The sequence below is a fragment of the Podarcis muralis genome, chromosome 18 (genome assembly GCF_964188315.1).
Source record: "Podarcis muralis chromosome 18, rPodMur119.hap1.1, whole genome shotgun sequence".
NCBI classification, from domain to species: domain Eukaryota; kingdom Metazoa; phylum Chordata; class Lepidosauria; order Squamata; family Lacertidae; genus Podarcis; species Podarcis muralis.
In genome coordinates, this window is record NC_135672.1 from 949162 (window position 1) to 961374 (window position 12213).

The following is a 12213-nucleotide window of genomic DNA, read 5'->3' on the forward strand; positions in this document are numbered from 1 at the left end:
ACCTGCCCCCCAGCAGGCAGGGATGGCGGCCAACTTAGAATTGTAGAGTTGGAAGGGACCCCCAAGGGTCATCTAGTCCAACCCGCTGCAATGCAGGAATGCTCAAGCATAGAATCAGGACCTGGCAAAGCTAAGGCTGCATCAGTGGCTACTGAATACCAGTGGTTGGAAATCTGTGGAACTCCCTCCCAGAAGGTTGCAGGTTCAGTTCCCATATGGCATGGCTGCTTATTCCTGCCTATTACAGCATTGCAGGGGGTTGGGCTAGATGACCCTCAGGGTCCCTTCCAATTCTACGATTCCCTGATTCTATGACTAACTCATGGAGATGACTATGGGCACATCTGTGGCTACAGGCCATGTTAGCTCTGCTCTGCCTGCATGGTGGGAGACAACAAGGCAATTCCTTTCCCCCTCCTTGCAATTTCTGGTAGTGCAAAAATACTCTTAATCTCAGGGTCATGGGCAAAATATTCCTGCATTGCAGCGAGTTGGACTAGATGACCCTTGGGGGTCCCTTCCAACTCTGATATTCTATCCCTGCTTCAGCAGCTAAGGAGAGTCCTCCAGATTTCACCCATGTGGTTGGAGATGGGAGCAGGATCACACCCTCCCTCCAGCCCCTTGGAACCAGGGAAGGGGGCAGAGAGAAGAGGCAGCTCTCAATGTCTGCAGAAGCTGACTTAGGCCTAACTCTGAAAAGATCTGTGCTGCATGCATTTTTTAAACCCAGCGTTTATGGGTCATAAAGTGCCTCTGTCTCCAGGCTCGGCTGCCCATTCACCTAGGAAAGGGAGCCGGGGGACGGAGGCACAGGGCTTCAGAAATCAACTTCTGCCACTGCTTGTGGCCTCTGCATGCAAAGTCTCTCCCCCTCAGCTGCTCCCTCCTCCTCTCACGTAGGGACTTGGCCCTGCTCCAGCCCTGCCAGGCAGGAGGAAGGTTTGCAGAGTAAAGAAGCGAGAGGCAGGCTTTCCCCTCCAGCCGCTTCCTTGTTGTAGAGTCCTAGAAGGGCAGAGTGGGGAGGGGCCCCAGGGGTCGTCCAGTCCAACCCCCTGCAATGCAGGAACTGCAGTTTTGGTGCCTTGGGAGCATTTGCACCATGGGAGGGTGCTGGCAATGAAGTCATGGCAATGCTGAGCGTTCTCTCACTCGCACCCCCCAGTTAAGGGCCTTGTGGGTGGGTGGGTGGGGCAGCCTGGGTGATTCCCCCAGCTTGGCCTGGGGCGCTGACTCACCCCATGGGTGCCGAGTCTGCCTTTCTGACAGCAAAGCATGTGGGAATACACCTCTCTCTCTCCTTGTGAGTGTTCTTGATGGCTGTGAGTCACGCTGCCTATCACAGGCACCCTCCCTGGTGCTGCTAGAAGCCATGATCTCTGCAGGGGACAAAGACGAGAGAGGAAAGCAGGCAGGGTTCTCGGTAGGAGGGCTCTCAAATCTCCTCCTGCGCCAGAAACAGGGAGCCAGGAGGGGGAAAGGGCAGGATTCTCATGCCCCTCCAACCAGGGTGCAAGCTTGCCGCTTGCCACAATCCAGATCTCTGGCCCAGGCTCCGTCCCCCCCCCCCCCCCAAAAAAAATGCTTTTTAGGGAACTGCTAAGCCTTTTCTCCCTCTAGACTTGCTGCATCTCGGGCAGAGAGGGGGGCATTCCTGGTGCATTCAAAAGGGTTCCCTGTGTTCAGCATCCCCCCCCCCCCGGGCTGGGAATGCCCTGTGAACCCGAGACCCCGGAGAGCCACTCAGTCAGTGCCAGCAGTACTGAGCTGCAATGGCCTGACTCTGCATCAAGGCGGCTGAGATTGCAAACAGATGAATATCAGCCTGGATAGCTCAGTTAGTTAAAAGGGTGCTGATAAGGCCAAGGTTGCAGATTCAGTCATGGTAAGAGACAACTGCATATTCCTGCCTTGCAGGGGCTTTTGCTAGACAACCCTCAGGGGTCACCCAGCGCTTCAGCTATGTGATCTCCCCTCCACAGTTGAATCCTCACTGCTGGAAACCACAAGGAGGGAAGAGCTGCTCTTGTGCTCAGATCATAGAATCATCAGAAGGAACCCCAAGTGTCATCCCATTCAACCCTCTGATGCAGTAATATGGGAACGGAGCCTGCAGCCTTGGTGTTGTCAGCACCACACTCTCAGGAATGGAGCTGCCCTGCCCAGGGTCCTGTTCTCACAGTCGCCAAACACAGTTAGCACCAGGGAGCCCAGATAGACTGCCTCTGAGCCTGGAGGTTCCCTAAAGGCACAAGAAGACCCAAAGCCCCCCACAGAAACTGCCACACCCATAGGATCAGGGCCCCATTGGGAGGGGGTCAGGCCTCCCCATGCACGGAGAAGCCATTTTGCACAAGCAGCTGTTACGGTAAAAGCTGGGTGCGAGGCTGCTCTGCCACCCAGCTCGTCGGACTAAGTCCCTGCGGAGCAAAATGAGTGCAGCCGGAGATGGGAGCAAGATGCAGAAGATCCACGTTTATTGCGCAACAGGTTCAAGGCGAGATTGAACCCCGAGGATGGGGTGACATGAACATGTCTCCATGACTTACTGCCTGGCCCTCAAAAGGCTCTGGCAGTGCTTTTGCTCTTGGACAATTGCCTCTCATTTCAAGGAGGGGTGAGTGTGCGTCACCTGCTAACCAAAGGCAGCCCTGACATTTGCCACTCATTCGCCTCCACCACTGGCCCCTGGAAGGTTGTGCAGATGGGCGTGCGGCCCCCGGGACGGAAAGCCTTCTGACTGAAAGGGGACCTGGACTGTGCAGGGGGGGGGGGGCTCCATGGCAGCATCTCAGCGGCCTGAGGCCAGTTCTGGATGCTGCTCTTTGGAAGAAATTTGGAAGAAATTCAGAGGAGGGCAAAGAAAAACAATCAGAGATAAGAGGGGAGGCAGAGGAAGCCCCTGGAGGAAAGTGTGAAGGAGCTTGCAGAGAGAGGTTCAGCTTGGAGGGGCGGAGGCAGAGAGTTAAGGCTTTGAGGTCCAGCTGTTAGAGAACCAGAGTTGGGAGGGGTCCCCAGAGGTCATCCAGCCCAGCCCCCTGCAATGCAGGACTCTCAGATAAAGCATCCCTGACAGATGCCCGCCCAAGCTCTGCTTAGAAACCTCCAAGGAAGGAGAGCCCCCCATCTTCTCAGGGACCCATTCCAGACAGAAAGGGCTTCCTCGTTCTCAGCTGGATTAGTGACCCCCACTCCGGCCCCTTCTGCCCCACTGCCTGGTTGGCTGGTGGCAAGAAGAGGCCAGAGCTCAGCACTGTGGGGCGGCAGCCCCCAGCAAAGAAGACAAACCGCCCTGAGTTCTGCAGGTGAAGGGTGGTGCACTAGTAATCAACAACAATAATGACACCCAGGACTTAACTTGCTAGCTTTCGCCTTGGTGCTTGTGCTGGGACCCTCCTCCTCCTCCCCTTCTGCGATTGCTGGAGAGGGAGCAAAAACACCCCAGAAGTCCCAGCTGAGCAGGGGGAGCCCAGGGTGGGGGCCCAGCCTCTTAAGCAAGGGGTCTGTGGCCAGAGCGGAAAGGCTGGCCGAGCCAAGGAGAGAGAGAGAGAGAGAGAGAGAGAGAGAGAGAGAGAGAGAGAGAGAGATGGCCATCCAGGAGGAGAGCCAGGCTTGGACCTGGTTTGCCGCCCTTGCTCCTCCCAGAAACACGGCTGCTGCTGCTGCTGCTTTTGGACTCTCCTCAGGGCAGGAGACCCACCTGCTGACCCAGTTCAGGCGCCCTGAAGCAGGATTGCGACCCACCAGCCAGGCGCCGCGTTCCCAGCCGTCTTCAGGGAAGACCTGGAAAAAGAGCCCTGCAGCTGCAAGACCAGGCCCAAAGTCCAGCTCAGCCTCCTGTACTCACGGCAGACAAATGCCCCTCAGGACCCTGATAGACTGCCTCTGGACCTGGAGGCTCCATGAGGGCCTCTGAAGAAGCTGGCTGCTGGATCAGACCTGCCCCCTCCCATCCTCACACAATATCGGGTTGTGGAGGTGGACTGCCTCCACTGTACAAAAGCAGTGCAGGATTTCTTGTTCCAGAAAGGAAGTAAAGACCACACATTTTCCAGCATAGGAACATAAAGAGAGCCCATCTAGTACAGCCTCCTGTTCTCCCAGGGCCACAAGTGCAAGAGCCCTGCGAGAGATATACATAGATAAACATTTATTGAATACCGGTGGTGGCAAGACAATGGGCCAGAGATATGCATCGTCTGCCACCTGGTATTGCCCGGAGGAAGGGTTAGGCGAAACGATCTGACAGGATTAAGAAGTTCCTGTGTACGTGACCTGCCGTTTCGGGGATTATGGAAGTAGGGGTAGCATCATGGAGTCCAAAGGGAACTGAGTTGAATGACATCAAGAGCGAAGAAATCGGAGTTACGGTTGATTTTATATCAATTTCCAAAGGTTTCAACGCTTTCCAACCCATTCCGTATTGTTGATCAAAAGCGGAAACAGAATGGATACATTGTAACAAGAATGGATACATTGTAGCAAGATTGTAGCAAGATTTGACCGTTTTACGAGGTCCTTGGTTTCGGATCCATTGTTCTCGCAGTGGGGGGCCGTCAGGAGTGAAATGAGGCGTGCAGTAGCTCCCGGAGCTAGCTTCTGCAGGGCAAATGCATGGCTGTGATTGGCTAAAGTGCGGCCCAGTATAGTGAATGGGGATACAGTATGATACGGTCTACTCATGTTAGAAATAGGGCGAGAGGAAGGCATAAGAAAGATGGGGCTTATTTCGCCCGTATAAAGATAGGAAAGAGAGCCTTTTATTCATAAGGCAGGGGTATAGTGTGGTGCTTGTGTAACGGTGTGGGGGCTGAGGGTTCTAGGCAGAGTTGGGCACTGTCGAGGTCATCGCCTCGGGCCCCTTCAGGAAGCGGTGGGGGGAAAGATGGGTACCCCCCCTCCTCCTTCCGTATCACATGTAAGCCTTCCATCTGTTTTAAGAATTCTAAGGTGCCAGAAATAAAACGAATGTTTGTAAGTACACAAGGTAAAACACACATAAGTATAACCAAGTCAGGTGGGCTGACTGTAAATAATAAAAAAATTATTCTTATTTCTAAAATAGAACAGGGGAGCAATCCAGAAGTCATCTTCACACTTAAGGACCCCAAATTTGTTCTCTGCAAAAGAGAATAGCTTGGAAACACCTCTCCCAAAGGTTCTTTTCACTTACAAATCCTTCCAATCCAGTCAAAAGAGCACATTTTGTGTGTGAATAGGGCAGGTTTCAGAAACCATTTCAAAAATGTCCCCGACTGGCCAGGATAAGGCAATCTGCCAGCATTATCAGGTCTTCTGACAAACCCTCACAAGCCACACTCTCAGATTTCTGCTGCAGATTCAGAATTCGGTGTGGTGCTTTTAGGTGGTCTTTGGCTAAGGGGCGGGGCAGTCCCTAAAATCTTCCAAAACTGCCACACACCATCTTTGGAATAACACCTCCAAGGACTCCTGGGAGGGCAGGGGGCTGAGAACCCCCTGCTTTCTCTCTGGGTGCCTTAAGAGATCCTCTCCTTCACCCCCCACGTGCTCCCTCCTCCCGGGAGAGAAGCCTCCAGGTTTCGCTGGAGAAAGCTCCAAAACCAGCACTCCCAGTCTGAACTGGAGGAACTCGGCTCTCTTGGGGCACCTACCTGCTGACGCCGCCTCCAATGCAATCAGCTGCCCAACTCTTCCGCCCCTTCCCTCCTGAAAGCTTCTTTCAGCTAAGCCCCTTGCTAAGCCCCTTTTATGCAGGGGGGAGCCTGGGCTGCAGATGAGTCACACCTGGGCTGCAGGTGGACTCCTCCCTTGCAAATCCTGTGGCCCCGATCCTGACCCCCCTTGCACCAGGGAGCCCAGGAGGGAGGCTCTGCTACAGGGGATTGAACAGGGCAGGGGGGGTCTCCTGTTTTGGGGGAGAAGCCAGAAGCTTTTCCTGCCCTTTTCCACCTCGTCTCTGTGCAGCCCTTCAAGGCACCGTCCAATTGTCCTGGAACCTGTCTGCATAAAACAAAAACAACCCAATCTCTCCCCCCCCCCCCCCGCAACACATTTTAAAAGTTCATTGAATGTCAGTCAGCCAAAGGCCTGGTTAAAGAACCTAGACTTTATTTCACCTGGGTCAAAGACCCAGTTTGGCACATTTGTGTACATGCACCTCAATGGTGCCCCTCTGGAGGCAAAAACCCCGGCTAGCCCCCTGGCCCACCCCTAGCTAAGGCACTGGGTAGCCAATTTCTCCCATAGAGCTCAGAATGTATTAGAAAAATTATATAAAAAGGTTTATTGTTTTGTGTACATTCAAATGTAAGATAAAACATATGCAAAGAGACTTGACAGGAAGTCAAAGTTGAAGAAAATATTTTGGAAGATAAAAGCGGAAAAATATTTACTTTCATTATTATCATTTTGTGTGGGGGGGTATGGGTGTGTGGGTCTCTGCACATATGTGTGTTGTTGGGTGCAATATTTGGGAGGAAATAAGACAGTAAATAACAAATAACAAACTAAATATCGATGCATGTAATTTTTATTTCTTAATTATATTTAATGGTGGTATGGCTGTATTGTTTTTTGTAACATAAAATCATTCAATAAAATTTTTTTTAAAAAAACATAATTCTCCCATAGAGCTTATACCCTGCTGAAATCCCCTCAGTGCAGAAAGCTGTTCAAGGCGCAGGAACCCGGAAACAGAAATGAGAGAGCAATCTGAATCCAAGCAGGGGCTGGGGTGTCGCAGGTCTGGGGCAGAATTCTTACACCCTGGGGGGAAAGCAGCATTGCTTTCTGTGCAGCTTGACTCTGTGCAAGCTTCTCAAACACGGCTTTCTCCTGGGACACTGCAGAGCCACCCTTTCCCTTGATTTATTCCTGCTGGGCGGAACCGCTTTGAGTCTCGGTTCCCATGGACTGCTCCTTAGCACTGTCTCTGTACTTCAGGGAGGGGTGGGGTTGGCAATAATGTTATCGTAAAAAGGGGGAAAGGGAAGAGGCCTCCCTCCGATTGATTGATTGATTGATTGATTGATTGATTGATTGATTGACTGACTGATTGAGTGAGTGAGTTCACTTACATGCTGGGGCAGGAGACCCTTAATCTCAGGGTTGTGGGTTCAAGCCCCACATTGGGTGAAAAGATTCCTGCGCTGCAGAGGGTTGGGCTAGATGACCCCTGGGGTCCCTTCCAACCCTACAATTCTATGCCATTTTCCCACAATGAGCTGTGCTCAAAACAGCTTATAGCAAACATCCAAAACACAGAAACACAGAGCATGAGAAGTACAAGTATACAAAATGCAGAGCATGTCGGAAGATTAAGAAATGACAAACATAGCATAGCATTCTCCTTTGAAGCAAATTGTGCCTTCTAGATTTGTTTCAGATTGATAGCCTGTATTTTAAGAAAGGGAATGTAAATATTTAAGTTTAAAGACACATTAGCAGGAGATGCCTGAGCTGCTCTTGCTCACCTGGGCGCCCTGAGAGGCAGCAGCAGCAGGAGGGGAGTGGGTCACTCCAGGAAAGAAGGAAGCCCCACATCCTCTTCCTCTCCTCTCCCCCTCGCAGCATTCCAGGGGCTGACGCAGGGCCCATGGCAGACCATGTCGACCACTAACAACATCGCCCAGGCACGGAAGCTGGTGGAGCAGCTGCGGATCGAGGCCGGGATCGAGAGGATAAAGGTGCGCCAGGAAAGAGGAGGGCCGCCCCCCCAGCACACCCCACAGGGTCCTGCAAAGCTCTCCCGGGGGCAGGGGCGTCCTGGGCTGTCCAAACTACCTACCCACCCCACTCCTAATGCAAGAGCAAAGAGCCCCCCCACAGCTTCTCTGGCCAATCACTCTGGCAATGGGGGGCTGAGTGTATCTGCCCACGCCTCTTGTCCGGGGTCTCGGGGAGCCTCTCTTGGGGTCTGGCTCCCAGAAGAGACCTTGGGACAGAAATAAAACTCTGGCTCCCAAACCCCATTGCTGCACCTTCCAAGGTCTCCAAAGGAAGACGAGGAGGACAGGAAGAGGGGGGGCGGGGGGCATGGAGGGACCCCTGCTAAGCATGGAGCTGAAACACAGCTCCCGTCTTGTCCTTCAGTGTTTCCATCCTTGTCTCATGGTTCTCCTGAGATTAGTCCAGACGCGGTTCCTGCCTTAAATAAATGGGGGGCATGGGCGTGGCCAGGACTTAGGTTCTAGGGGCACGGGACACCCCATCCCCATCCTGTGCTCCATCTAGCAGATTCGGAACGAAATGTCTCAACAACAGTTGCTTCAAATTACTTCCTTTTGACCACAAGTGCTCAGAAAAAACTCTCAAAATATTCCCACAATATCGACTTTTAGTTAAGTATTTTTCTTTATTTCCTTGACTGGGCGGGCACCTGCCCCCCCCCAGCTATGCCCATGATGGTAAGGTGCTTCGTATTTCAGTAATCTGAAGCACCCTTCCCCCCCCATCGCCAGCCCCTTTCCTACAAGCGGGGGGGGGGGGGGCTCTGCCTCCAAAGTCAGAGGCAGCAACGCTTTTCCGTGGCCGGCAGGCAGGCAGTCTCTCTTGCGCAAGAGTCCCACCTGCGGACTTCCCCTGGCACATCTGCACAGGCTGAGAGGGGGACCTGATCCTGCTGCTGCTGCTGCTCTCATTCCTCTCTCTCCTTCTTCCCCACTCAGGTCTCCAAAGCCTCCTCGGAGCTCATGAATTACTGCGAGCAGCAGGCCAGGAACGACCCTCTGCTGGTGGGCGTCCCAGCCTCTGAGAACCCCTTCAAGGATAAGAAGCCCTGCACCATCCTATAGCCTGCTCCTGCCTGGTCTGTCTCTCGGCAGCATTGGACACCCGAGGCGTGCCAGGGGCAGAGAGGGGCTCCATCAGGGTGCAGACTGCAGCAAGCCCAGGTCCGATTCTGACCCCCAGGGGGAGCCCAATCCCGGGAACAAAGGTGGCCAGGTGGAGGAGCACAGGGGGTGCTTGGGGGAGGCGGGCATGCCCTTTTGGAAACCACCCTGATGTCCGTCCGGTGGGCCGGGGTCAGCCTGGACGCCAAAGTTCCCCACTTTGGCCCTTGGCAGGTGAGACCAGAGGTGTGGCTCTGTGGGAGATGGGCTCTCTGCACGTGCGTCTGCGCACTGTGCCCCTTTGCAAATGACCCACCCTGCAGTCCTTGGTTCAAAAGCCTCACAGGAGCAGTGGGGAGAAGGCCGGAACCATGACCTGGCCCCCGCCATTCCCCAAGGTGTCTCCTGCCTTGGAAGTGCCACGGACCCCCTGCAGAATCCCTGACAGGGCTGGGTGGGGGGCCAGGGGGTGCCTTCCTGTCCCCACGGAGGAGGAGAGTCTCCCTTCCTTGGGGAGCAGACCCCCTCCTGTGCACCCCTCCTAACCTGAGCCCCTCGCCCAGCTAGGGCTGCGTCTCCCTGCATGAGTCCCCCATAAACAACTCCCTCGAAGGAGAGAGCAAAAGGCTCCTTCCTCGATGTGGGGGGAGCAGAAAGTGGGCATCTTCCTGCCCCCCACCTGGCAAGGGAGAAAGGAGGTTCTCTCCTTGGGGGAAGAGCGGAGGGGACTCTGTGGACGAGAGCCCTGCAGGAAGAGGCCGAAGGTGGCCTGTCTCATGGGGATGGGGGGCAGGCCATGGGACCCCACAGCCCAGGCAACTGTTCCTGAAGGGAAGGAGGGAGGGGGAGAGAGAGATTGGAAAGGCCCCGTCCCAAAGCCCCTTGCCCCTCGCTCTGCCCTGGCATCCAGGCCCCAGAGGCATCTCTACAGCTGTGTCAGGCCCAAAAGGGGGGGGGGGGTCCACCCAAGCCAGCAGGTTTGCTCTCGGATGCCCCCAAGGGAAGGAGGCCTCATTTGGCAGTCGGTCCCTGCTGTCCTTGGAAAAGAAAAATGGAGGGGCCACAGTGGAAGGGAGGGGGCAGAAGGAGCTCTGCTTTGCTCCTTTCCCTCCTGGGGTTTTTGGGGAGTCGGGTTGACACGCCCCCCCCCCATGGCTGTGGCGTTGGTGTGTCCTCTGCAGAGAGTCTCCCGCAGAAGGAGGTTCGGCGGAAAGGGACACCCCCCAAAGCCCCCCCAACCCTGTGGCGTCTGCGTTCTCCACCTTGTCACACATTGAGCCAGATGGGGGGGATCCAAAGGGGTGCCCCTGCTGCTCTGTCCCATTCCTTCCTTCCCTTCCTCGCCAGGGGGGTGGCCTTGCTGTGACTCAAGCAGCCCCCCAACCCCAGATTTTTTCAGCCTTCCCTGGGCATTTCTTCCTCCTCCTGCTGGGCTGCTGACCCCTGAGAGTTGAACCCAGCCATTTCCCCTTTGCTTTCTACCCCAGCGCTCTCAAGCCCAGACCCTCTCTGGACCTTTTTTGGGGGGGGCGGTCCCCAGAGCAAGACATAGGCGCATGCACACCACAAAAGCAGCAAATGTGGCCCCTTTCTGCTGTCCTTTGGGCCTGGGGGAGTCTTGTTCTTTTCTCTGGCTCCACCCTCAAGTGGCCTTCCTCCTGGTGAGGTCCTGCAGCCCCCCCCCCCCAAAATCACCTTCTCTCTGCTGCCTCTCTCTGCCCACCCCACAGCCAACCAGCATCACAAACCTGGATCAAGGCCTAGGGCAGAGTGGGAGCTCCCCCACATACCCACATGGTTGGAGCAGGAGGGGTCCTGGGGGGCCAGACCCTGAGAGCAGGATGGGGAGTGAGGGAGGGGTGTGGTTCACCTACAGAGTGAGGGGCAGGCTGTGCCACAGCTATGGTGGCTCAAGGGCGGGGGGGCACCCCTGCCATATCCAATGGCCCCATCCTGCCAGGGTCCCTAGGAGGAGCTGCTTCCCATGGAGGAGGCAGGGGGGTTGGGGCTCCCCGCTTCTGACCTCTGTGGGGAGGGGGAGCCCTCTGTGTTTGGGGGGAGGCAATGGGAGTCCAGAAGGACACCCCCCTTTAATAGTAAAAGAAATCTTCTTGTGGGTGGCTGTGACTTGTGGTTGCTTTTTCCTGGCTGCATCCCAGTGCAGACGGGCGCTGCTGCTTGTAGCTGTCTGCATCTCTTTGGTGAGGGGGGGCTTGCTCCTCCTAGGGGGTCCGCACAGTCCTAGGGGAGCACCGGCCCTCCCTTCCCAGCCCTTGCCCAAAACTGGGAGGGAGCAAGAGAGGGGAGCCCCCGGGAGCCCCAGAAAAAGCCATGGCAGGTGCGCCAACCCTCCTCTCCCCTGGGGGGCACTTTAACCCCTTGCTTGCCAGCCAGAGAATGTCTGCTCCCTGCCCCTCTCCACCTGCTTGCCCAGGGCCATTGCTGCACCAAAGAGGGGGTTTGGGCAGCTGGGCTGGGGGGCAAGAGAGAGATGCCCCAGGGCCGCCTCCTCCTCGGCAACCCCCTCCCTGCCCCTCGCTTGCAAGCTCTTCCTTCTGCGCTGCTCCAGTTGAAGGGGGAGGGGGCACGGCTGTCCTGTCCCGGCACCCCACTCCGAAGCAGGGGGACCCCCCCTAAAAACCCACATCTCTTCTCCGGAGATCCAGGCCTTACGTCCCCCTGACTCTCCAAAGGTGCCAATTTGCCCCCTTCTCTCTTTTTGCCAAACTGATGAAATAAGTACTTTCCGAGGTTCTCTTTTTAATTGAACAAGCTTACAATGCATTGATTTCAGAGGTGGTTTTTCTTTTTTGAGAAGAAAAAAGATTGCCTGCCACACAGGTGTTTTGTGCTTTTGAATTCTTTCTCCAATTCCTTGTTCTTATTTGCCAAATCCTGATATTGTTGCCAAAAGCAAATCGAGATTTGTAAAGATTGTATTTTTAGGGAAGTGAAAACCCGTGTCCATAACGTAGGCTTGATCATCTCTCTCCTCCTTGGCTTCCTTTCTCTTTTGGCCAAGCCCTTCGTCGTTCTTTTCTTCCCGTGTGCCATAGACCAGTTTCTTTCCTCGCACAGTGTTTAATATTTTGTGGAATTGCTGTTTAAAACAATAAGGATATTGATCACACAACGAATTAAAAACTCACATTTGCTGGAGCATCTCGTCTCTGCCCTTATTCCAACGGGAGGGAGGGACTCTGAAACTCTGAAAACTTCTATTTAGGGAATTGCACAGTTTGGGGGCCTGTCCACACCTCCCCTCTCCCCATCCTCTGTGCATCCTCTATTCCCCTGGGGAAATCCGTGCTGAATCCAGAGTTGGGAGAAAAAACTCAAGAAGACATCTGCTCCTCTTTAAAAAGGCTCCATCCTGCTTTCCATTGGCTCCTTGCTGCAT

General features: G+C 54.7%; 1 protein-coding gene across 3 annotated transcripts in view; it reads left to right on the top strand.

Annotated features, from left to right (window-relative positions):
• GNG7 (G protein subunit gamma 7) overlaps window positions 1-11972 on the top strand; it is a 129871-nt gene extending 117899 nt beyond the window's left edge. For all 3 annotated transcript variants that reach the window (XM_028713502.2, XM_028713500.2, XM_028713499.2), the window contains 2 exons: window positions 7552-7667; window positions 8649-11972. In XM_028713502.2, coding sequence (XP_028569335.1) covers window positions 7587-7667; window positions 8649-8774 — 207 coding nt within the window. In that variant the 5' untranslated portion in view covers window positions 7552-7586 and the 3' untranslated portion in view covers window positions 8775-11972. The remainder of the gene's footprint in view (window positions 1-7551; window positions 7668-8648) is intronic.
• The last annotated feature ends 241 nt before the right edge of the window (window positions 11973-12213 follow it).